The 24,374-nt window shown below is 47.7% G+C and overlaps 2 protein-coding genes across 3 annotated transcripts; one reads left to right on the top strand and one right to left on the bottom strand.

The window, feature by feature from the left end:
• The first annotated feature begins 7,705 nt into the window (after nucleotides 1–7,705).
• LOC123063015 (protein BLISTER) lies at nucleotides 7,706–14,249 on the top strand. The gene is made up of 13 exons (XM_044486720.1): nucleotides 7,706–8,055; nucleotides 8,411–9,056; nucleotides 9,156–9,706; nucleotides 10,237–10,356; nucleotides 10,959–11,024; nucleotides 11,299–11,409; nucleotides 12,086–12,162; nucleotides 12,399–12,466; nucleotides 12,728–12,841; nucleotides 12,925–13,106; nucleotides 13,227–13,295; nucleotides 13,527–13,679; nucleotides 13,840–14,249. Exons 1-13 carry the CDS (start codon nucleotides 7,984–7,986, stop codon nucleotides 13,915–13,917), a joined length of 2,307 nt encoding a protein of 768 aa, XP_044342655.1. The 5' UTR covers nucleotides 7,706–7,983; the 3' UTR covers nucleotides 13,918–14,249.
• Nucleotides 14,250–14,423: 174 nt separating this feature from the next.
• LOC123063016 (uncharacterized) lies at nucleotides 14,424–22,606 on the bottom strand. 2 transcript variants are annotated; one of them, XR_006430015.1, is made up of 14 exons: nucleotides 22,405–22,606; nucleotides 22,214–22,325; nucleotides 21,880–21,962; nucleotides 21,714–21,779; nucleotides 21,464–21,564; nucleotides 21,110–21,228; nucleotides 20,735–20,775; nucleotides 20,166–20,254; nucleotides 15,771–15,951; nucleotides 15,537–15,653; nucleotides 15,294–15,338; nucleotides 14,943–15,074; nucleotides 14,626–14,810; nucleotides 14,424–14,590 (listed from the first exon to the last, which is right to left on the bottom strand). XR_006430015.1 is itself a non-coding variant. In XM_044486721.1 (13 exons), the coding sequence occupies exons 1-13, from the start codon at nucleotides 22,510–22,512 to the stop codon at nucleotides 14,679–14,681; spliced, it is 1,326 nt and encodes a 441-aa protein (XP_044342656.1). In that variant the 5' UTR covers nucleotides 22,513–22,606; the 3' UTR covers nucleotides 14,424–14,678. The 2 variants fall into 2 exon arrangements, 1 of the variants encoding a protein (XP_044342656.1); XM_044486721.1 differs by having other exon boundaries at nucleotides 14,424–14,810.
• Between the last annotated feature and the right edge of the window lie 1,768 nt (nucleotides 22,607–24,374).

A 24,374-nucleotide genomic window follows, 5' to 3' on the forward strand; every position in this document is an offset into this window, starting at 1 on the left:
CATAAGAAAGTATGGGGGAAGCAAATATCCTTTGGCGGAAGTGTAGATCTAGGTCTCCTCCTTCAATCCCTAGCAAATCAACAAGTTTGAGTGGCTAGAGAGAGAGATCGGGCAAGAGAGCTTGAAGTGCATTAATGGTGGTGTGAGAGAGGTCAAAAGGTAAGAGAGGTAGGTGGGAGAAGCTCCCTTATATAGCAACCCTAGATTCCAACCGTTACTGCGTTTTTTGCACTGCAGCGGTACAACGGTCCTCGTCCCGGTACAATTGGGACTCACGGTGTATCTGCAGAACCCTACCGAGCGATACAACCGGACCTGCGGGCGGTAGTACCGGCTAAAAAAATAACCGGACTAACCGCCTAGCCACCGCACAACCATCGCATCGAAACATGAGCTTGACCGGTACTTGGGCGGTGCCTGGCCGGAACAACCGCATGGCCTTGAGCTCTTGGGCGGCTAAGTTCTGAGCGAAAGAACCGCTCGGACCACCGGTGGTACCGGTCATCGAGGAACGACCGGACCAACCGGGCCACTACCGCCCAAGGACCGCATCAAAACAGAAGCGCGAGCGGTACTTGAGCAATGCATGGACGGAACCACCACCCCAGCTTTTGCGGGAGCATGGTGGCGGTACCACCGCCCGGAGGCAGCGGTACAACCGCTCGAGCAAAGCTGGAGAGCGACAAGACCCAGCGGTACAACCGCTCCAGAGAGCGATACAACCGCTGGGCAGAATAGTGAGCAAGAAAAGATAGGGGAAGAGACAAGGAAAACTCTCTCTCTCACACCTGAGGAAGACAAAGGAGGGGTGAAGAAGGTGTACGTGAAAAGATTCCCCCAGTCCTTACTAATGAGGATTCCCTCTTAATAGTACGGGTTCCCTACGACCGAGATAAAAGCATAGGGGACTCCATCTTCGATCTTTTCCTACAAGAGAGAATAGCTTTCCGATGTGAGCCTAAGCGTCAAGAACCTGAAACATTTAGCACAGGATTAGACCAACAAAGGGTTGTCATCATCATCCAAAACATAAAGTAGGGAAATGCCCTTTCATACGTTCCCCAACACTACGGGTCCGTAGTTAGTAGCTAGATGGCTTCCTCTCTCTCGTTTGATTCTCAATACAATGGTCTCTTGGAGATCCATATGATGTAATTCTTTTTGCAGTGTGTTTGTTGGGATCCAATGAACTTTGAGTTTATGATCAGATCTATGTTTTTATCCATGAAAGTTATTTGAGTCTTTTGATCTCTTATATGCATGATTGCTTATAGCCTCATATTTCTTCTCCGATATTTGAGTTTCGTTTGGCCAACTTGATCTATTTATCTTGCAATAGGAAGAGGTGCTTTTTGATGGGTTCGATCTTACGGTGCTTGATCCCAGTGACAGAAGGGGAACCGACACGTATGTATCGTTGCCATTAAGGATAACAAGATGGGGTCTATTTCTACATAAATAGATCTTGTCTACATCATGTCATCGTTCTTATTGCATTACTCCGTTTCTCCAGGAACTTAATACACTAGATGCATACTGGATAGAGGTCGATGTGTGGGGTAATAGTAGTAGATGCAGGCAGGAGTCGGTCTACTAATCTTGGACGTGATGCCTATATAATGATCATTGCCTGGATATCGTCATGATTATTTGAAGTTCTATCAATTGCTCAACAGTAATTCGTTTACCCATCGTTTGCTATTTTTCACAAGAGAAGCCACTTGTGAAACCTATGGCCCCCGAGTCTCTTCATTAATATATTTGCCTTTGCGATCTATTTTTCTTTTCTTTTATTTTCAGATCTATTAAACCAAAAATATAAAAATAGCTTGCTGTAATTTATTTTATTTCGCATTCGATCTATCAATTTATTCCAACTCTCTCACGTCCGTTTGCCAATTTCTGTCGCCGTTACCCGAAAGGGATTGACAACCCCTTTAACACGTCGGGTTGCGAGTATTTGTTATTTGTGTGCATGTGTTGTTTATGTAGTGTTGTTTGGTTCTCCTACTGGTTCAATAACCTTGGTCTCATCACTAAGGGAAATACCTACCGTCGTTGTGTTGCATCATCCCTTCCTCTTTGGAGAAATACCGACGTAGTCTAGCAGACATCACTAGCGTTCTTAAGAAAATAGTTGGTTTGTAATGATGGAAAAAGGAGTCCTCATTTATAAATGAAAGTAACCGGGGGCTTTATGCCCACCTCGGCTATATATATACTTCGCTTGATCAGGCGGATCGTCATGATCACACATGATCACATAAGAAAAGGAATCGTTGGGGAAACTATTTTTCTTGGAAGATGTTTCTTACGCCTAAACGTAATATAACATACGCACTGGTTCACTTTGTTTTTCGAGCCCCATAGCTGGATTGCCTTGCTTTCTGTAATACCTGGTCCGCTTGTTCGGATCAGAAGTAGGAATCACTCCTCGGCCCATGCCAAGGAGGGAGAAGCAGAAGGTTGGCTAACAAAGTTTGTACAACAACTACAGTTGGAATGACGTAAAGTACATCAATACATAGAGTCATTACACATATCCTAAAATTTATCAAGCCCATCTATTAATGATTTAAGGGAACAGTGGAGTCCTAGGCAGAGGGGAGTACAAGGGTTGACTGGTTAGGCTATGGGGTGAGGCTGCCGTCGCCAAAGGATTACAGAAGGTGTGGGTGAGTAGAGGAATGGCCTGACCAGCGGTGGGAGTATGATGGGGTGGTGAGGCCTGAGCGGTAGCTAGCTTCCGATGCCGTTTCTGGACTGATCCTTAGATCAACGGGCGGCCAAGTGCGGAAATTGCTCCCCTTGTCTTCGATCTTATCCCGCGACAGTGTCGAAAGACTCGCATGGTGTGTGACAGGCTGCATCAACGGACATGGGTACATGACATTCAAGGCGCCCTTGGTCCCATGGTGATGGTACAGTACGTGGACCTCTGGCGCCAGGTGTGGAAAATCCAACTCTCTGACTCCACCAATGAGATACACTAGCATTGGACTTCCTCAGGCCAATACACTGCCAAATCCTGCTACGAGCAATTGTTCGTTGGCTCCGTTCTTGATCCCTATTGGCGCTTGATCTGGAAGGCATGGGTGCCACTTCGCGTCAAGATTTTCCTATGGCTCACTCTTCTCGACCGATGTTGGACTGCGGCTAGGCTCGCGCGCCACAACATCTCACACGGCGTGCCTTCTCAGCGATCAAGAACCGGAATGCATGCAACATCTTCTCGCTCGCTGCTCATTCTCGCGTCAAATCTGGTTCGACGTGCTTTCTTGGTGCAGGCTGCCGATTCCCCCGCCAAGCTCTAGAGACAATTTCATGGACCGGTCGGAGCACTCCAGCGCTCTCGCCCCTGCTTGCGCACGCAAAGGATTCAACTCCCTCGTCTTGCTCATGACTTGGAGCTCCAGAAGCATAGAAATGGCTGCATTTTCAATGGCTTGTGCCTCTCCGTCAACCAACTCACCGAGACAAATCCGTCAGGAGGCGCGTCTATGGGCTCGTGCCAGAGCCATTGGGCTACATAACATAGCTGGCATAGGCTGATTTAGTTTTCTAGGGTTGAGCAGTCCTATTCTTCTACTGACGCCGTTGTTTCGTGTACGTATCAAAGTGTAACACATTGACCTTGTATTTCTCTCTACCCAGTGACGAATCTAGACAAAAACTCGAGGGTGGGCTCAAAGCCTGTATCATGCCAATATATGTTGGGTTAGGCTTGCAAGTGGCTTAGTTGGGCCATGAAACTAGTAGTAAAAAATGTTGGGCAACGTTGTAGAAAACAAAATTTTCCTACGGTTTCACCAAGATCCATCTATGAGTTCATCTAGCAACGAGTAATCGGATTGCATCTACATACCTTTGTAGATCACGCGCGGAAGCGTTCAAAGAACGGGGATGAGGAAGTCGTACTCGACGTGATCCAAATCACCGGAGATCCTAGCGCCGAACGGGCGGCACCTCCGCGTTCAACACACGTATGGTCAGCGTGACGTCTCCTTCTTCTTGATCCAGCAAGGGGGAAGGAGAGGTTGATGAAGATCCAGCAGCACGACGGCGTGGTGGTGGATGCAAGGGTCACCGCAGCAGGGCTTCGCCGTTCTACTACGAGAGGGAGAGGTGTAGCAGGGGAGAGGGAGGCACCAAGACTCAAGGGTGCGGCTACCCCCTCCCTCCCCCATTTATATAGGCCCCCTAGGGGTGCGCCGGCCCTAGGAGATGGGATCTCCTAGGGGGGGCGGCGGCCAAGGGGTGGAGTGCCCCCCAAGCCAGGTGGGGCGCCCCCCCACCCTAGGGTTCCCAACCCTAGGCACATGGGGTGGGCCAAAGGGGGCGCACCAGCCCACTATGGGCTGGTTCCCCTCCCCACTTCAGCCCATGGGGCCCTCCGGGATGGGTGGCCCCACCCGGTGGACCCCCGGGACCCTTCCGGTGGTCCCGATACAATACCGGTGACCCCCGAAACTCTCCCGATGACCGAAACTGCACTTCCTATATATAATTCTTCACTTCCGGACCATTCCGGAACTCCTCGTGACGTCCGAGATCCCATCCGGGACTCCGAACAACTTTCGGGTTACTGCATATTCATATCTCTACAATCCTAGCGTCACCGAACCTTAAGTGTGTAGACCCTACGGGTTCGGGAGACATGTAGACATGACCGAGATGGCTCTCCGGTCAATAACCAACAGCGGGATCTGGATACCCATGTTGGCTCCCACATGCTCCTCGATGATCTCATCGGATGAACCACGATGTCGAGGATTCAAGCAACCCCGTATACAATTCCCTTTGTCAATCGGTACGTTACTTGCCCGAGATTCGATCGTCGGTATCCCAATACCTCGTTCAATCTCGTTACCGGCAAGTCACTTTACTCGTACCGTAATGCATGATCCCGTGACCAGACACTTGGTCACTTTGAGCTCATTATGATGATGCATTACCGAGTGGGCCCAGAGATACCTCTCCGTCATACGGAGTGACAAATCCCAGTCTTGATCCGTGTCAACCCAACAGACACTTTCGGAGATACCTGTAGTATACTTTTATAGTCACCCAGTTACGTTGTGACGTTTGGTACACCCAAAGCACTCCTACGGTATCCGGGAGTTACACGATCTCATGGTCTAAGGAAAAGATACTTGACATTGGAAAAACTCTAGCAAACGAACTACACGATCTTGTGCTATGTTTAGCATTGGGTCTTGTCCATCACATCATTCTCCTAATGATGTGATCTCGTTATCAATGACATCCAATGTCCATAGTCAGGAAACCATGACTATCTGTTGATCAACGAGCTAGTCAACTAGAGGCTTACTAGGGACATGTTGGTGTTTATGTATTCACACATGTATTACGATTTCCGGATAACACAATTATAGCATGAATAAAAGACAATTATCATGAATAAGGAAATATAATAATAATCCTTTTATTATTGCCTCTAGGGCATATTTCCAACAAAAAAATTCTTGCAGTGCTGGAGGGGGGGCTCAAGCCTATTAAAGCCCCCCCCTACTAGATTCGCCCCTGTCTCTACCTATCAATGAATGATACTCAAGCTTTACTTATTCGCGGAAAAAAAGACACCAACTGCCAAATCAAAAAAGAAGAAAGTAGTGAGCTAAGCCACGTCTGCACACCATGTTTGCCATGTGGTGGACAGCTGAGGGCATCTCCAGTCGTTGGCCCCCCAGGGGGCGTCTAAAAGCGCCGCCTGGGGGTGAGCCGGCGAAAAAAATGGCCCTGGGGCGAGTCGGTCCCCAGTCGTCGGCCCCCAGGGCCGCCCCCAGACGCATATTTAAAAAAAAGGACCGTTCGGCGAAGTTATGATAAAAACTAGTTAAATTTCGGTCAAACATGGCAAATTTTGGTGAAATTCGTGCATTTTTATTACATTAACCTAATCTAGAAAAGAAAAGGGCTGAAGTCGTCGCCGCCATCGTCGTCGTCGGCCTTCTCCTCCTTGACGCAAGCGCCCCTGCTGGACCCTTGCCCGGCGTCACCATGGCGGACTGGCGGCGGCACGTCGTCGTTGTCGCATAAGACGACGACCCCGTCTTCAACGCGGCCGCGTCGGCGCTCCTCGAAGCGGCGCAGGGCGGCGCGCTGGCGTTCCTTCTCCTTCTCCTGGCGTGCCTTCTCCATCGCAATGGAGTCCTGGCGCGCCCATTCTAGGACCGCGTCGTCGTTGTCGAACTCTACCTCCACCGACGTCAGCCCCGACTCCGTCTTCACCGGCGCCAGCCCCGGCTCCATCTTCGGCTTGACGAAGCACGGAGGAGCCGACGAGGAGGGGGCGCGCCGGCCGCCCTCGTTGATGACGATGCCGACGCTGCGAGTGCGCCGGCCGATTGGCGTCTCCGCCGCGGGCTACACCTTGACGCCGAGAAGCACCGGAGAACCGGAGGAGTGGGAAGATGAGTGAGAGGAGGAAGACGAGGAGGAGGCGAACCTCCTTGGCGCCCATGCGCGTCGGTGTTGCGACGGGGCGGCCCCCGTCGCAGGATAGGTCAATGGCGGGTTGTTGCTGCCGTCGAGGTGCGTCGGCACACCCTCCAGCGTGCGGCCCGGGACGCCCCACCACAGGTGGCGCCCCACATTGTTCTTCACGCCGCCGACCACCGGTGCGTCGTTGGTGGAGGCCAGGCGCTGCTGCTGGCGGCGCTGGAAGTACGCCGCCCAAGCCGCGTGATTGTCGGCGGCGTACTAGGGGAGGGAGCGCTCGTCGTCGGTCAGGGAGGCGCGCGCGACCTCGACCTCCTTGGCGAAGTACGTGGGCTTCGCCACGGCGTCGGGTAACAGGGGAACAGGCACTCCCCCGCCGCTGAGCCGCCACCCCGTCGGCCCGACGCGCATGTCCGGCGGCGCCGGGATGTTCGCCTGGAACAGGAGCCAGGACTCCTGTTCGCGGAGCGAACGCCGGCCGAAGCCGTTCGCCGCCGGCTCGTCTCCGGGGAAGCGCTCTGCCATGGCGACGGGCTCGACGGTGGTAGAGAGGGAGAGAGAGAGGGGCTGCCGGTGGCGCTCGGGAGAGGAAGACGGAGACGGAGAGAGAGGGGCTGGGCGGCGGCGAGGGGCGAGTCTGGTGTGGGCACCGGCGAGAACCGCCGGCTTTTATAGCCGCTCCGCGCTGTGTGTACGCGCGTGAGAGAGGGGAGGCGTCGGCGCGCCGTCCCGAGACGCGCCGCCCGTGAGGAATCAATGGCAAGGCTGACCGGCGGCAGCCTTGCCATTGATTCCCCGCGGGAACCGAGGCAGTTGGCGGGAAGACGAGCCGCCGTGTCCCTGACGCGGCTGGCCCGCGGCTTTTTCGCGCCAAAACAGTTCGCCCCAGCGCCCCCCAGCGCGCCGGGTTCGGCCTGGATCCGCCGGCGCTGTTTTCGGCCTAGGCCGGCGAAAATTGGGCTCCTGAAAACGCGACTGGGCCGTTTTTTCGACCCGGCGTAAAAAAAACGTCTGAGGAGGCCTTTCTGAAAGTGCGGCTGAAGATGCGCCTGAGCCGTCAGATCACCCCCGACGAGCCGAAACCGAACCTGACGAGCGAGCGGGCAGTCGCCGAGAAGAAACTCAAACCACCAGCAAAGCAGCCGTGCGACCGCGACGACGCAACCAACAGGAGCAGTGCAGCAGCGACCCGAGGAAAAAGAAAGTAAAAATGGTCGGACTCCAGTCTCCACAGAGACCGGGCACGAGGTGGGAGGGTAGAGGCACGAAGCACGCACCAAAAATAAGAGAAGGGGGAAGGCGAGGCCGACGCCCGAAAATTACTTCGGGGGCCGGGGCGGAAGCGCGAATCCCCCCGAATCCCTCCCCTCCCTCCCCGATCCCGTCGCCTGCCAGATCTCGCCCCTCCCCCGGCGGGCCCGATCGCCATCGGCGGCGGCGGCTGGACCGGCCGGCCGCGGGCGGTTCCGGGCAGGGAGATCTCGCCGAGATTCGGTTTGGGGCGGGAGGAGCCGGGTGCCCATGGCGTCGGCGTCGGCCTCCACCGACGTCGCGTCCTCGCGCGAGGCGAGTCGCCAGGCCGGGAAGAAAGCGGTAGGCCCTCGCTGTTGCCTATTGCTTACGTAGCCGTCGGTCACCGGCAATTGCTTGATAATCAACACCATTTTGGCCCCGGTGCGCCCGACGGAATAGGAGAAAATGGATGTGCAGCATTGCTTACCGAGCTAGCATTACGATTGTAGTTCAAACAATCGTTTTAGCTCATCCTAGAGAAGCCAAATGGCGCCGGATTCGCCTCCCATCATGCCACCCTCATGCTGAAACCATATACAGTATATATTTTGCTATTTAGCCCTCTCTACACCACCGATTTACGTTGAATGCTAATTCGGCACGATTTTGAGTAGAGCTTGGCTCAAGAATGACACTGTCCTGTTTTCTGAACCAGCTGGAGGAGTTCCGTAAGAAGAAGAAGAAGGCCGCGAAGAAGGCCACCGCCGCTGTAGTAGACCAGGCAGCGCCTGTGGTTCCCAGCGTAGTGGAGAACCCCCTGCCAAATTCCAATAATGGTAACACCGGAGAGGGTTTGGTGTCTGCTTTGGACTCGAGCACACCAAGCACATCATCTGCGCCATCTGCTTCCTATGAGAATGGCCCAACCACTTCTTCCAGAGTCACCGGATTTCTGTCGAATGGTCCTGTAGTTGCAGATGCATCAGCTAATGTTACTACTGTTGCCCCCCTGCAAGATTCTGTTGATGACGGAGGGAGCAAGTTTTATGGAAACTTGAGCTTTTCCGATCTAGTTAATGGGCATCACGATGATTGGAGAGGCGATACTGCCCGTAAAAGGGTAGAGCTCAGTCCTGGCAAGGATGCCCCTTTAACATCTAAATTAAGTGCATTTGGAAACACTGACAGTGGTTCCCAGTCTACTGAGGTCTTGTCAAAATGGGGAGGAAATTCTTTGTTGAGTCAAGTACATGGTATCGAGCAATCCAGTTCATTTTCATCCGGCAACCTTCTTGGGAAGTCTGAAAGCACTTTCTCTCAGGATTACTCCCCAGAAAATGATATCTTCGGCCGCTCACGAGGTAAGATTGAAGCTCTATTTTCATATGTGTTGGCTACAATGCCTAATGACTGCCTTGACTATGCAGATCTTTAAACCTTTGTTTCTTCCCTTTGTGCAGCTACCTCCAAAGACTCTTCCCAAGCAGGGCACTCTGCATATACCAGCAACCGGGACTATGACAGTATCTTTAGTAGTTCTAAGGTCGCTGATGGTTTAGATCATGATGCAAATATTGGAATGCTTCGGAATGCATTAAATTCCACATCTGCTAATTTTGATAAACAGGATCCTTTTCTGTCAACTGCTTATCCAACTGCATACAATCGATCTCGGCCATCTTTTCTTGATTCTATTGGGGTACAAAGAGCTCTTCCAGCAGAAGCCCCGTACGTTGAACCTTCGAAAGCAAGCAATAAGCTATTCAGCAGTTCAAATTCCGAGAGTTCTTCTGTTCAGCAGCCAAGCCAACAATCCACACAAAACAATGTCGTGGATAATTCTGTTATAGCAGGGAGACAAGAGTATAATAGTGAAAAGGGGCCATATGGCAATTCTATACTTCCTGATTCCTTGCCTTCCAAAGATGAAAAAAGTCTGCAGTATGGTAATCAAATGTTCCAAGATTTCACAAGTCGTGAGAAAGATGACGGTTTTGCATCACTAGAGCAGGTGATGAATGCCAACCACTATCTATTTGTTAACTTTGTTTTCCTTGATTATATGAACCAGCATTGCCGTAGCAAATTTTACAGAAGGCATATAATATGAAGAGTAGCCTGATTTATGCAAAAGTAGATGTTAACTTAGCGCTATTAGATTTAATGCCAGTTACACCCAGAACTAGTTGCAAACAAAAAATGTCAAGTTGTGACTAAATTAACTGTTGGTATAGTTGCTGTCTGTACGTAACCCAGAGGTTGCACCGCAGATTATCTTTCCACTGATTGTTTGTCAAGACTCCAAAAGGTTCTGTTACCACATATACGCTTGGCTCCTTAGATGCAATTGCTTCTTTGTTAGCGTTCTGTCGCGTTGTAATTGTTTATTTTTGTTTTTCATCAGTCCAGATTTCTGACCAACACAGTCATAATTTGATGTGCTGTGACAGTACTTCTTTTGCAATTAGCAATTTAGCATGCACATTTTGTTATTTAGGCCCTTCAACATAATGCTCATAGCTTCTCTGGTTTGGTTACCAGCTCATTGAAGATTTGACAACAGAGAAGTTTTCGTTACAAAGGACTTTAGAGAAATCTCAAGAACTAGCCCAAAATTTGGCAACGGATAACTCAGCATTGACAGATAAATTCAACCAACAGGTATGTGCACGTCCACAGAAGTTTCCATGGAGGTTTTCTTGCAATCAGTGGGAGGTGGATATGGTATCATCAGTTGATGAAAAAATTCATCAATAATTACCAAAAAAATCCATAATAGCGAGATATTTTCACATCATAGTAGTAACAAGAAGTTGGAATGTTAACATAATTCAGTTACTAGCTTCTGATAGGGCATAGTAAACTTAATTTCAAAATTTTGTGTTTTGCTGTCTCAGTGTTCCGCCTCGTTAAGGTACCTTAAGTTAAACTAGCACAACATGTCAGCAAAGTGGTTGCCTACTAATTCTCATCTACTCTGTGATGAAGCTCAATTTTAGTTTGATTCTGATTTCTTAGTGAGTATTTTCACAAGACATACCTGTAAAAATGGGACACAAGACATAGTGTAGACAAGACAAAAAATTGAAGTCACATCCCCAGGTTTTAAATGATAAAAATAGCAAGATCGATCAGTAGATCATCGAATTCTTCCATGAATGAGAATGACAGTAAGCATGAATAAATACTTACTGTCATTTTGTTCTACTCATTTTTAATTGGTTTTAACTTTATGCATTGTTTTTTCCATCTGCAAATATCAGGCACACGTTATCAGCCAGTTGACCTCTGACATGGAGAGGTTGCAGGATGAAATTCAAGCTCAACTGGTTAGGTTTCTTCCGTCATTTCTAGCATTCGAAATATGTGAATATTTGAAAGTGTTCTCAGTTGTAGGACTCACTAAATGCTGATGTTGCTTTTGCTATGTTTGACTTATTGATCTGGTCGTGTATGGATCATCTATGTGATCAATGCTAGTGTAGTGCAACTCCCATATTAATGTGAATATTATATTTGTTATGAACATGTTTTCTTCCCCTTTGAAGCCTTTAAATTTCACATGCTACCTTGTGTTTCTTTCTAACTCTATTGGCACAACAGCTGGCACTTGAGACCATCAGATCGGAATATGCCAATGCCCAACTAGAATGCAATGCTGCAGATGAGAGGGGCAAAGTACTCGCAGCAGAAGTCATTCTATTGGAAGATAAGGTGCCTTTCTATCTCCTCGATTGCTTCCTGTGCATTAGCTATTTAATCTTGCAAATCGACCTGCCCTCTAAGGAGGATACAATGGTTGATGCTGTTTGAGAAAATGAGTTGTTTTGAGTATGTGATACCCCTGTAGTTCATAACTATCAGATATATTGTGGTAAAAAAAAAAAAGTAACTCCATATGCTATCTGGCCTCAGTATACATGTTTAGTTTTATGTTCATTGTAGCAAGGTTGTTTCCAGCATTTAGCCAGAGTTGGACCGTTGTGTACTGTACCAAGGTGCAGAACTGGGTAAACACCACCAGGAAGATGGCCAGGTGTAGTTGGCTTGGTAGGTGATGGGATTAGATCATGGGTGAGGTAGACAAACTTGGGGCGAGATTGATTTCTCGTTGCTTCAATATTTTGAATACAGTGCTCAGCCTATAGGGCATATAGAGTTGGAAATAACAAACCATCTAAACTATCCGTAACATAACTATCTATACTACTTGATAGCTTCCCTATAAGGCTATAACTAAGATATAGGCACGACTATTGCTTTCCACACTAGTGCTGTGATCTTCTGTTCCGCCGGCTTGGTCATGGGCTGCATCCTCCGCCCACAACATCAACATGAGCATTGTTAGCTTCAGCAGCTACCAATTTTGATGCATCTGTCAATTCTGCAGGCTCTTAAACTGAGGTCAAATGAGTTGAAACTTGAAAAGGAAGTGGAGGGTTTAAATTCAGAGATTTCTTCCTACAAGTGAGTTTTGAGCTATTTTGTTTTGCTAATCCCCATGTTGCAATTTTATGAATGCACCTTTCAAGGATACGGTGGGAGAGCTCTCTTGTTTTTCATGGTTACCTAAAGAAAAAACATGGATGCTTGAAATTGCTGTGCTAATAAACATGAGAATCATATGTTAACTTGCCAAAGGATGGAACTAGCTAACGATACTGATTATTTTCCTTCATTTTTCTCTTACTATATATACACAGACGCAAAGTTTCTAGTCTAGAGAAGGAACGTCAACATCTTCAATCTACTGTTGAGGCTCTTCAAGAAGGTATATAGATGTGTACTTTAGTTTAGCACATACAAACAACACATTTTCCATTAAACTTTCCGATCTTGGTCAGTCCTAGAAAATCACTTTGTAACTTGTGTATTTTAGCCTCATGCACCCTTGTGGCACTTGTTTCACTATCTAATAATGAAAGTAAAACTAGATATTGGTGTTTTTGGAATAAGACAGGTAGCGTGTAGACATGACCTATACATGCCATTGTTACCACCATTTGACTTTAATATCCATATGTTTGGACAGAAAAGAAGCTCCTACACTCTAAATTGAGAAACATTCCTGTGAGTGAGAAGGTAAATGTCATAGAAAAACCATCAGTCGACAAAAGAGATGCATCAACTGCGACGGAGGATTTAGGTGCGGTATTACAATCCATCTTTGCTTGCCCAGCCCATACACGCCGACTACCTTTCTGCCTAACGCCAAATATATTTGTTCAGATACAGGGGAAAGCAGCTCTTCACAAACACTGACCAGTACCAGTGACCCATTACAAGATGTTGGAACATCTGTTTCACAGTTTAATAATATGTCTGATTTTCCTTCCTTCGGAGAGGCATCTTCTAGCATTCCAGACGATCAGCTCAGAATGATTGACAACATCAACTCCTTGATGTCGGAGGTAATCTCTTGAGTTTCTAGGGCTACTTTCTCACATCAACGAGTTGTTCCCAAACAACCTTAACTTGATTTTTGGACCCAAAATTTAACCACTCTTATGTTATTATCTTTTGCTTTGCAGTTAGCAGTGGAGAGAGAAGAGCTAATGCGGGCACTGAGAATCGAGTCATCCAACTGCTCCAAGCTGAAGGTATTCTTACGCAGCACATTTGTTTCAGTTAATTTTGTCCAGGGCTCTTCTTCCCCAACCAATATTGATAAGATGCCTGTACCATATGAGATGATTAAGCCCTAGGCACTTCTGCGACAGGCTTTTGTACTTAGAAACCCTATTTACTGGTAGACTTATCAGTCAAGATACACTTGTATTACTTCGGTTACAGTGCAGCAATCTTATGCAAGTTACTCTTTTGTCTTGAAGGAGCTGAACAGGGATCTAACACAAAAGCTGGAGACTCAGACACAGAGACTTGAGCTATTGACTTCTGAAAGGATGGCCAATGAGAATGTCCTTGCAAGACAGGTCGACACACACTTCAATGATGCAACAATGTATGCTGATGAAGGGGACGAGGTATTTCCTACCAGCAGAGCTAATTGTAGATCTTTGAGAGCTTTCTTCATCTTAACATGCATTCGGTGTGCCAGTTATATGAACTATACCTTTGTGTTGCATCCAGAAATGCTCCGAACAGTTTATCTATACGTGCCTGACATATGATACTTTTGTCTAGGTTGTCGAAAGGGTGCTTGGCTGGATAATGAAGCTCTTCCCTGGAGGGCCAAAGCGTCGCACCAGCAAACTCAACTAGCGAAAATGAAGCTTTAGTATACAGAATGTCTCTTCATTTACATAATTTTTTTTGCCCGGTTTTGGTCATAGCATCGTGAGAAGTTGTATATTGGAGCCATTTGATGTAACCATTCTTTTTTCTTTCTACAGAAGATGAAACGAAAATGTTGGAGCTATACAACGTTGTATTGGACAGTAAACAGAATAGCCTCCAAGAATCATGTCCTCCCATCTTATATTTTGTCGCTATGGGTTGGGGGTGGATATGTAAAAGCTGTTACTCAGCAATTGTTGTACGGTTGTACCAAAGGCATTTTTCTTTTCTTTCCAAACTCCATATGTTTACTTTTATTTTCAATGTTAACAGAAGCACAGAAGGATCCTTGAGTAGTTCCGAATTATAGACGTTTTGGATATTTCAATACGGATTGAAATGAAACAAGCATACAAAAATGCAATTATACACTAAAATGCGACTATATACATACGATTATAATATGAAACAGAGGGAGCACAGATTGTAAGTGAATTGAACTGTGGCCTCAAATGGTATTATTCACTTCCGTGCCATCAATCAAACATAGAAAAGGCGGCAGCATGCCTGAAGTTGAACTGTGGCCTCAAATTTGACCAACCTAAGAATTTCGGTCTTCTACAGGAAAAAAAACATAAATAACCTGCTCTGACAAATTGATTACTGAGTTGCATATTAGGTATTCACTGGCGTCTAATGCAGCGCCTCATGGCAAACAGAAGAAGCGACGCAGGCATGCTGGACTACTACTTGTTGTGGGTAGGCACACTGAGATAGAACTTTGTGTTCCTGAAATCATCAAGAAGTGGATTGTATCCATCTTTGGTCCTCGTCTTCAGTGGCAACCCAAACTCCTCCATAAAGGCAGCCGAATCAAGCTGGAAAAAACGTCAAATAGCAACTTACTCTTCAGTACTGAAGTTAAACAAATATATTAACTAAATTCGGATTCGGCACAAAGTGAGCTGTGCCGCAAAGGGAGGAAATTGGTACGTGCAAGCTGAACTTACTATGATTGTTCTCCTACTCTTCACAGGTTTAAATGCACCACGATTCATCTGGTCTTTCGAGAAACCAGAGCAGTGGTGGTCGATCTGCTCCAACAGCAAGAAATCGGTTGGGAAGAAGATATCTGCATCGCCCTGAAAGAGTGGCAGGTGGCATAACCAAGATTACTGATATACGGCGCAAAAGTTGTATTAAAAAGATGCACCAAACTACATCAGGGCTTGTTTTCTATTTTTATTCTTGGTTCTCTTTTCAAGACGATTTACACGGCTACTCCAGTAAGAGGAATAGATTGTCTGCCTACGACATAACAGCTCGTAATCGAACGTGTGAATAAAGTGAAAATGACAAACCCGTGCATCAAGATAGTTGGGATGATCCAAAGTTTTCCCATCCTTCTACAAGAAGGAAACAAGATGAATGAGACATTTGAAAGTGAGCGCATGATCTTCACATCAAATATGCTGGTAATTGCATGATCAACATATGACTGGAAAACATGGTTTCTACCATTCTCAGTTGATATTATTGACACTGGTTATTGCCTTACTGGAATGCACCAAATAGTCATAAAAGTGAAATAATAAATCGATCACCTTTGAAGAAACCAATGGAGCTCTATCGCCAGGTATGCTAACATCAGGAAGATAACTGAAGTCTGAAGCAATAAGGGACATACTTGGCAAAGCTTGATGCAAAGTATCCAGTAGTTTCTGCGTTAAGGTAAAAAAAACTCTGGATGTAAGCTGGCACATACACTAGCATCCAACATTAACGGGACAACAGTAGTTTATAATCTTACTAAGTAGCAGAAGGTCTGAAATACATACCAAGCATCCGGTTGGTAACCAAGCTCTCCGAGGCTTCGGGAATACTTTTGAGATGAGTCCTTTTGCAGCGAATGATAGTTTTTCTCTCAAAGATGGATTCTCTTCATTCATGCCAACAATCTCACTGCAGCAGGAAACTAATGGGTCTTGCAATGGTTTGTAGACCTCACAGACTTGTGAACTTTCTTAAGAAAAAGGCAAGAAAAATTGATTAGTATAAGAGATAAAGAGATAAAGTAGCTACTAGCTAGATAATTTCAATAATAGTGAAAAGAGGTCTGTTCTCAATACAGAGCAAACATGCACGTAATATTAATTAGAAAAATAGCTATAGCCAAAAGCACAAGGAAGATGCTGAATTATTGATGTTCTAGAAGAAAAAAGGTGGCAGCCCTCCACAATAACATCAACCAAAATAAGGAACTATACAACCTGAATCAAGTTAAAAAAAAGCACCATGGGCCCGTGGCACAAGAAAATGTAAAAGAATACTATAATATTATTTTGCAAAGAAATTTCCCTCTCCGCCTATGTTGTCTCAGCGTAGCCGGTCCCAAGCCCGGGTAAAGGAGTATTGTGATATGCTTGGCGAGCCAACATCAAAACTCGGCCACTCTTTTGGAGATGAAACCCAGAAGAACATTGTTGGGGCGTAACCCTCTTAGCGACGCGCCATACCGGAACCCGGTTGTGGTGTTAAATGGGCAAGGGCCGGGCCCTCACCCCCTTGGTGGCGCGCCGTATCTTGATCTGGATACAGTGATAAGTGAGCAAGGATCGGGTCATCGCATTGTTAGTGACGCGCTACGTCGGCGCCAGGGTGTAGCAAAAAATGAGCAAGGGTCTTTGCATTTGACTCGATGAGTGCAAAGGGCAAGGAAGCTAGCCGAGTCTAGGAGGATCCGCATGAAGTTGGAACGTAGGATCCCTGATGGGTAAGTTACGAGAGTTAGTTGATGCAGCGGTGAGGAGAGGTGTTGATATCCTTCGCGTCCAAGAAACCAAATGGAGGGGACAGAAGGTGAATGAGGTGGAGGATAGCGGTTTCAAGCTCTAGTACACGGGGACAACCACCAACAGAAATGGAGTAGGTATCTTGATCAACAAGAGCCTTAGGTATGGAGAGGTAGATGTCAAGAGGCAAGGGGACTGGATTATCCTGGTCAAGCTAGTTGTTGGGGGCTTAGTCCTCAATGTTGTCAATGCGTATGCCCCACAAGTAGGCCACAATGAGAGAACCAAGAGGGAGTTCTGAGAAGGCCTAGAGGACATGGTTGGGAGTGTACCCATTGGCGAGAAGCTCTTCAATGGAGGAGACCTCAATGTCCACGTGGGTACATCCGACACAGATTTTAAAGAGGTGGATGGGGCCTTTGGCTATGGCATCAGGAATCAAGGAGAGGATGTCTCCAGCTTTGCCCTAGCCTACGACATGATCATAGCTATCACCCTCTTTATAAAGAGAGAATCCCATCTAGTGACTTTTAGTAGTGGCCAACACTCTAGCCAGATTGATTTCGTCCTCTCAAGAAGAGAAGACAGACGTGCTTGCTACAGATGATACCTGAAGAGAGTGTTGTCCCTCAACATAAGCTTGTGGTGGCTGACTTCCGCTTTCAAATTCATGCCAGTGGGATAAGCGAGCCAAAGTCGCTAGAACAACGTGGTGGAAGCTCAAGGGGGAGGCAGCTCAGGCTTTCAAGGAGAGGGTTATTAAGGAAGGCTTTTGGGAGGAAGGAGTTGATGCAAACAACATGTGGATAAAGATGGCGACTTGCGTCTGGAAGGTGGCTTCAGAGGAGTTTGGAGTGACAAGGGAAGTAGAAGAAAAGCTAAAGATACCTGGTGGTGGAACAATGATGTCCAGAAGGCTATTAAGGAGAAGAAAGAATGTTTCAGACGCCTACACCTGGATACGTGTGCAGACAATATAGAAAAGTATAGGGTGGAAAGGAAGAAGGCAAAGCGAGTCGTGAGTGAAGCAAGGGGTCGGGCGTATGAGGACCTCTACCAGTGTTTAAGCACAAAGGAAGGCGAAAAGGACATCTATAAGATGGCCAAAATCCAAGAGGAAGACGAAGGGTGTCGACCAAGTCAAGTGCATCAAGGAGAGAGCAGATCAGCTCCGGGTGAAGGACGATGAGATCAAGCGTAGATGGCAAGAGTACTTCAACAAGTTGTTCAATGGGGAGAATGAGAACTCTACCATTGAGTCAGACGACTCCTTTGATGATGCCAACAGACATTTTGTGCGGCGAATCCAGGAGTCCGAGGTCAGGTAGGCTTTTAAAAGGATGAAAGGAGGCAAGGCGACCTATATCCCCATTGAGGCGTGGAGAGGCCTTGAAGACATAGCGATAGTATGGCTAACTAAGCTTTTCAACCTCAATTTTCCATCAAACAAGATGCCTGAAGAATGGAGGCGCGGTATATTAGTACCAATCTTCAAGAACAAGGGGAATATTCAAAGTTGTACTGGCTACCATGGAATTAAGCTGATGAGCCATACAATGAAGCTATGGGAGAGAGTCATTGAGCATCATTTAAGAAGGATGACAAGCATGACCAAAAATCAGTTTTGTCTCGGAGGTCGACAATGGAAGCCATTTTCTTGGTACGACAACTTATGGAGAGATACAGAGAGGAAAAGGACCTACATATGGTGTTCATTGACTTGGAGAAGGAGGAAAAGGACCTATGGTGTTCATTGACTTGGAGAAGGCCTATGATAAGATGCCGCAAAATGTCATGTGGTGGGCCTTGGAGAAACACAAGGTCCCAACAAAGTACATTACCCTCATCAAGGACAAGTACGACAATGTTGTGACAAGTGTTCGAACAAGTGATGGCGACAATGATGACTTTCCAATTAAAATAGGACTGCACCAAGGGTTAACTCTAAGCCCTTATCTTTTTTGCTTTGGTGATGGATGAGGTCACAAGGGATACACAAGAAGATATCCCATGGTGTACTCTTTGGGTCTGTCTGGCAGGGTGTATGAAGGGTGCATGAGAGCAAAAGTTCCCTTCTCGACCCACTTTTGGGTGTTTGGTAGAGTGTATGAAGGGTGCATGGGTCCACACTAGCTTAACACAAATACACTAGGAGCATGCATGAAGAGGGGTGGTGAGATGAGCATGCACGAAGAGGGAACAACTATACTGAGATGAGAATGCAACCAAACACACCCTTTGTGGATGATGTGGTGCTAGTCGACGATAGCCGGGCGGGGGTTAATAGAAAGCTGGAGCTGTTAAGACAAACTTTAGAATCGAAAGGTTTTAGGCCTAGCAGAACTAAGACTAAGTACATGAGGTGTGGTTTCAGTACTACCAGACATGAGGATGAGAAGTTAGCCTTGATGGGCAGGTGGTACCTCGATGTGATATTGATGAAGATGTGACCCATCGAATCAAAGCAGATGGATGAAGTGGCGCCAAGCTTCTAGCATTCTCTGCAATAAGAGTCCCAGAAAGCTAATAAGGCAGGTTCTATAGGACGGCGATTCGATCTGCGATGTTGTATGGCGTTGAATGTTGGCCAACTAAAAGGTGACATGTCCAACAGCTAGGTGTAGCAGAGATGCGCATGTTGAGATGGATGTGTAGCCACACAAGAAAGGAGCGGCTCAGGAATGATGATATACGTGAGAGAGTTGCAGTGACGCCGATTGAAGAGAAGCTTGTCCAACATCGTCTGAGATGGTTTGGGCATGTTCAGCATAGGCCTCCAAAAGTGTCAGTGCATGGCGGGCGGTTAAGGCGCGCTGATAATTGCAAGAGAGGTTGAGGTAGACCAAACTTAACATGGGGGAGTTTGTAAAGAGAGACCTGAAGGACTGGAATATCACCAAAGATTTAGCCATAGACAGGGGTGCGTGGAAGTTAGCTATCCACGTGCCAGAACAATGGCTTGGTTTCAATATCTTATGAGTTTCAACTCCAGCCCTCCAACTCGTTTGGGACAGAAAGGCGTTATTGTTGTTGTTGTTGAGAATGGAACACATATTAGCATAAAACTATATTTCCACCAGCATGAACAACAAATAGTATTGGAGTCAAGCAATAAGTAGCAAAATCCAATCCTTCAAGCTAATACGGAACGAGAATTCTGCAAAATGCCAAAAATGTTTGATTAAGGAATCGTTTAAAATATGAAAATCAGTAGGCACCATAGGCTGATTCTTTTATCATATTTTCTCAAGTCAAGGATCCCATTGAACTACCATCCCACATAAACAGTGAATCTAAGAGCAAAAGAAAAAGGATACTTGAGATCGTGTTTGCCAGGTCTAGGAATCCACATTATTGACGCACTCTTCAAATATAACACAGAGCAAAGGTTCTAGCTAAATTTTAAAAAGGAGTTTGGAATTTGAAATTTTTTTTACAAACCTGCCATTTACTTTTTCAATCCACACCTCCATCCATGGAGAGACCTGATCTGGTGAATAGACAAGGTCATGAGGTAGATTGTCAAGTACCTGACATTCCACCAAAAGAAAGTTACTGCTGCACGAACATCGCCCTTAAGATACGATTGCAAAACTAAAATTTATATATTATGATTAGCTTAGTTCACTCAGAACCAGGACATATTAGCAATGCAGATAATATAGCAGACAGAATTATTATCAGCCAGTAGTACCAGCATGGCAATAATACGATGGCATGCCTGACATGACTGGTGACCCTATTTTGGACTGTTACATGAAAATGGTAAGCAAACATAAACGGAACAGGGAAAGCATCAGCGCTCTTTTGCAATATCAAGCCCAAATAGAGATACTAGTGATGGCACAAGAACTGGGAAGTAGTCTTACAAACATCTTACATTGTCAAACTCAAGAAGTTTGACACAAAAAAGTATGCTTCTAGCCAATGTGAACTAATTGCTGGTACACTTTATGACAACAGTGATGGCGTTTTGTTTCTTTGACTGGGCAAATCCTAGCAGTACATACCTCAAGCATTAGCACCCAGCATGGTTGAGGATCCTTGCTGCCTGCAAATGGAAATAGGAAAAACCAATCATTTCAAAGGTAATACTGTAATAGTAATTAGTAAATACTGATACCCTGAGACTGAATGCTGGATATATATGTGATTTTGGAATGGAGATATAAGTAGAAATGGAGCCAGTGTCATCCCCAATTATTTTACTACATCTGTCAGCACAGCATAAAAGTTAATCTAGGGACTTGTATATAGTACAATATGAGCTATTGCAGGTTGAAAACAATGCAAAATGGTGATCAAAGCTCAGGTAACTGATCTTGGACAAGGGTTATTGTAGGAAAGATCCGACATCGATAGCTAGGCACAAGAAGCCAGCTTACCCCATCCAGCTACGTCAGTTGCATCACGATGCTCCACTGTGAACTTTGACAAATGGCTCTGCACTTCACCGACAGTTTCCAACTGCTTTTCAGCAAGGGAGGAGCTAATCTCTACTGAGCTAGCAAATGAAGATGAAAGGAAGGTCAAAGCATAATTGATAACCTAAAAGTAAAATGCTGGAAAGGGTGAGAATATAAGGCAGCATGAAAGTAGCCAATGTTATGAATGTTGATATGACGATACATGTATGTACGTACCACGTTATTTGGCCTTACCAAACAAATAGGACTCTGTAGTCTCGCTGAGCAACTTCAATTAAGTAGGACAAGGAAAATGACAAAAGAGCTGCTTACATGTATTTCATATTATTGTAGACTTTTGGCGGGGCATTTAACATCATGTAATCAAGTACGCACTTTGCACATGTCCCGGATCCACCTCCGATTTCATATATCTGATCATTACAGGAATCCAATTCAGATGGCTTGGTAAGAAAAGAAGTAAACATGATAATGTGTCATGATATGACAAAATTCACAAGTGAATCTAGAAGCTTCGCCCATCGAGATGTGAAGCTATAAGACAGGAAAATTATGGGTGCACCTTCAATGGGACTGAAAGATTAGCCGTGCGAAGGATTGACGCAGCTATTGCATAGGCATACCATGGCTGCACCAGAGTAGGAAAACATGCATCAGTGGCTAAATTGGAAAGAAAATCGAGATCACATTCTCTTTTAAGTTTTAACAGCTCAGGCACAAAAGGGCACCTTAAAAAGCTCCACTGGAGTAAACCAAGAGATATCATGCATCTTATACAGCTTATCAAGATGCTTCATGTACGCATTCCTCCCTGCGTGATATAACACCAAATTATTTACAGCTATACGCACATGTCCGAGTTGTCAACACACACAGCATTGCACATAACCAGCACTGACCAATGCATGAATAGTGTTTAGACTACTCTACTCCGAGCACACACGCGTACAACATGTTTGTGGAAATGCCGCCCCGACAAACAACTGAAGAAATCCAAACTTCGTCGATCAAGTGTACTCCAACAGACCGAATTCGGCAAAGAGGCAGGGGGGCAATCAGTACCGTCGAGCTTGTGGAAGCGGATGGCGGAGTCGAGCACGCCGACGGGCCCCGACCGCTTGGAGAAGTAGCCGTGGTTGGGGTCGTAGAGCGCCGACCTCACGAAATCGCGCACCTGCGATGGGAAGCTCCCCTGTCAAGGAAGCAGCCACTACAGGGAGATCTCGGAGTGATCAGAGAGCCTCGACGTTTACCAGAACGGGCTTGTCGCCGGCGACGATCCCCGACGAGAACAGCGCCGCCGGGGCCCGCCGCGCCGCGCGCCGGAGCGCGGGTATGGTCGCCAGGTACGCCGGCGCCATGCCGTAGGGAGCGTGTCGCTGCTGCGGCGGCGGCGGCGCTTCTGGACCTTTCCTCCGAAACAGAAATGAAATGGAACGACACTTGCTGGGCCGTTTCGGGTGCTTTTGGCAGAACGTTTCGAGCCCAACTCCGAGCCCGTCTCCTCCCCCCACTGCACAAGAAGAGAAGCCCACGGCCGCCGTCGGGTCGCCGGCTCACACAGACAGAAGCGAAAAGTTGGGGAGGGAGGGAGAGGGAGAGAGCGCGATGCCGCGTGCGCTTGGTGGGAAGGGGAGGGGGAGGATCGGGGCTCCGACGAGGCCCATCGCGGCGATCCCCGTCGCCGACGGCGGCAACCGGCGGATGGCGTTCGAGGTGCGCAAGGCGGGGCTGATGAGGAAGGCGAAGGAGCTCGCGGAGATGGCCGACGCGCCCGTCGCGGTGCTCTGCTCGGGCCTCGACGGCCAGGGCGCCCTGCAGTGCTGGCCGTCGACGGAGACGGCGAGGGCGGTGGTGGGCCGGTTCCTCGCGCTCCCGAAGGAGGCCCGGATCGTGTTCGATCACGCCAACTACGTCGCGGGCGTGCGCGACGTGCAGGGGTCCAGGCTGGCCAGGGTGCGGACGGGCGGCCTCGCCGCCGCGCTCGCGCCGTGGGAGAGCCCGCTCGACGGGATGCCGGAGGACGCGCTCCGGGAGCTGCTAGGTTCCGTCGGCAAGTCCCTCGATGCCACACGGAGCAGGATCCGGAGGCTGCAGACCCGGCGTCGCGAGAGCGTGGCGGAGAACTTCGTGGTGGCGGGGGAGGGCCACGCGAGCGGCGAGGTGCTGGGGACGCGGAGGCAGCCACGGGACGCCGCCACGGCCCCCGGTGCTGCGCGGAAGAAGCAGCTGGTGGAGAAGCCCGCCGCCACCGACGGCGCTGCGCGGATGAAGCAGCCGCTGGAGGGTCCCAAGGAGAAGCCCGTGCGCGCCGCCCCGTTCGACCCCGGGATGATCGAGTACTACATCAACGTGGGCGGGTACGTGATGGAGCGCGACGCCTACGACTTCATCCGGTACGACCTCGGGATGCTCCCGCCCAGCCTCGAGCCCGAGCCGCCGGAGCCGGACTACGACGAGCCGCTGCGTCTGTGGTCGTGGGACGACTCCTCCTTCCCGCAGAGCGCGCCGCCGCCCAAGTGAGCCGCCTACGTGCCGGCTGCACAGAACACCGTGTGACGAGTTCGCCCAATTTTGGAGGATGGCATCGTGGGGCTCTTGTCACCGCCGCCGCTATCTACTAGCTTAGCTTGGTTCCGTAGTACCTACCGACAATGGCTTCACCGGCCGGTCTCGCCGCGCAGTCCCGATCGATTTCCCCGGACAGCCATGGCGTGGAACTGGCATTGCTAGCTGAAGTCAGAGAAGTACTAGTAGTACTAATAACTGTAGAACCAAACACTGTAGATCAAAGAAACACCGTAGATCGATGAAATGTGGCTGGATAAAAAAGGCACCAAAGCCGATTTCGGCTTGGAACATCAAAACCTTCCTCTGGCGAACTTGAGCAGCATCGCACCGTTTTGAATGTGCAAGCTGATCACTCCAAGACCATCATGTTTTCGGGGATGACAAACCATGCCGCAAGCGGCCAGTGAATTGCATTTCTCACCATTTTCAGTGTTCTTATTCCGCAGGCAGTGACGTCTGATCTTGTCCAGTTGAGCTAGGATCTTTGGATGTAGTTGTATGGTGCCATGGTGAATGTTGCCACAAACACTTTTAAAAAGGGGGGCAATCAACTCTTGAATTTTGTTATTTTCATCGAATCGTACACAATATTTGTAGGTATTTTACAAAGACAAAATCCAATTAAACAAAGTAGTTCATAAAATCCTAAAAA

Source organism: Triticum aestivum, chromosome 3A, assembly GCF_018294505.1.
Source record: "Triticum aestivum cultivar Chinese Spring chromosome 3A, IWGSC CS RefSeq v2.1, whole genome shotgun sequence".
Classification (NCBI taxonomy): Eukaryota; Viridiplantae; Streptophyta; class Magnoliopsida; order Poales; family Poaceae; genus Triticum; species Triticum aestivum.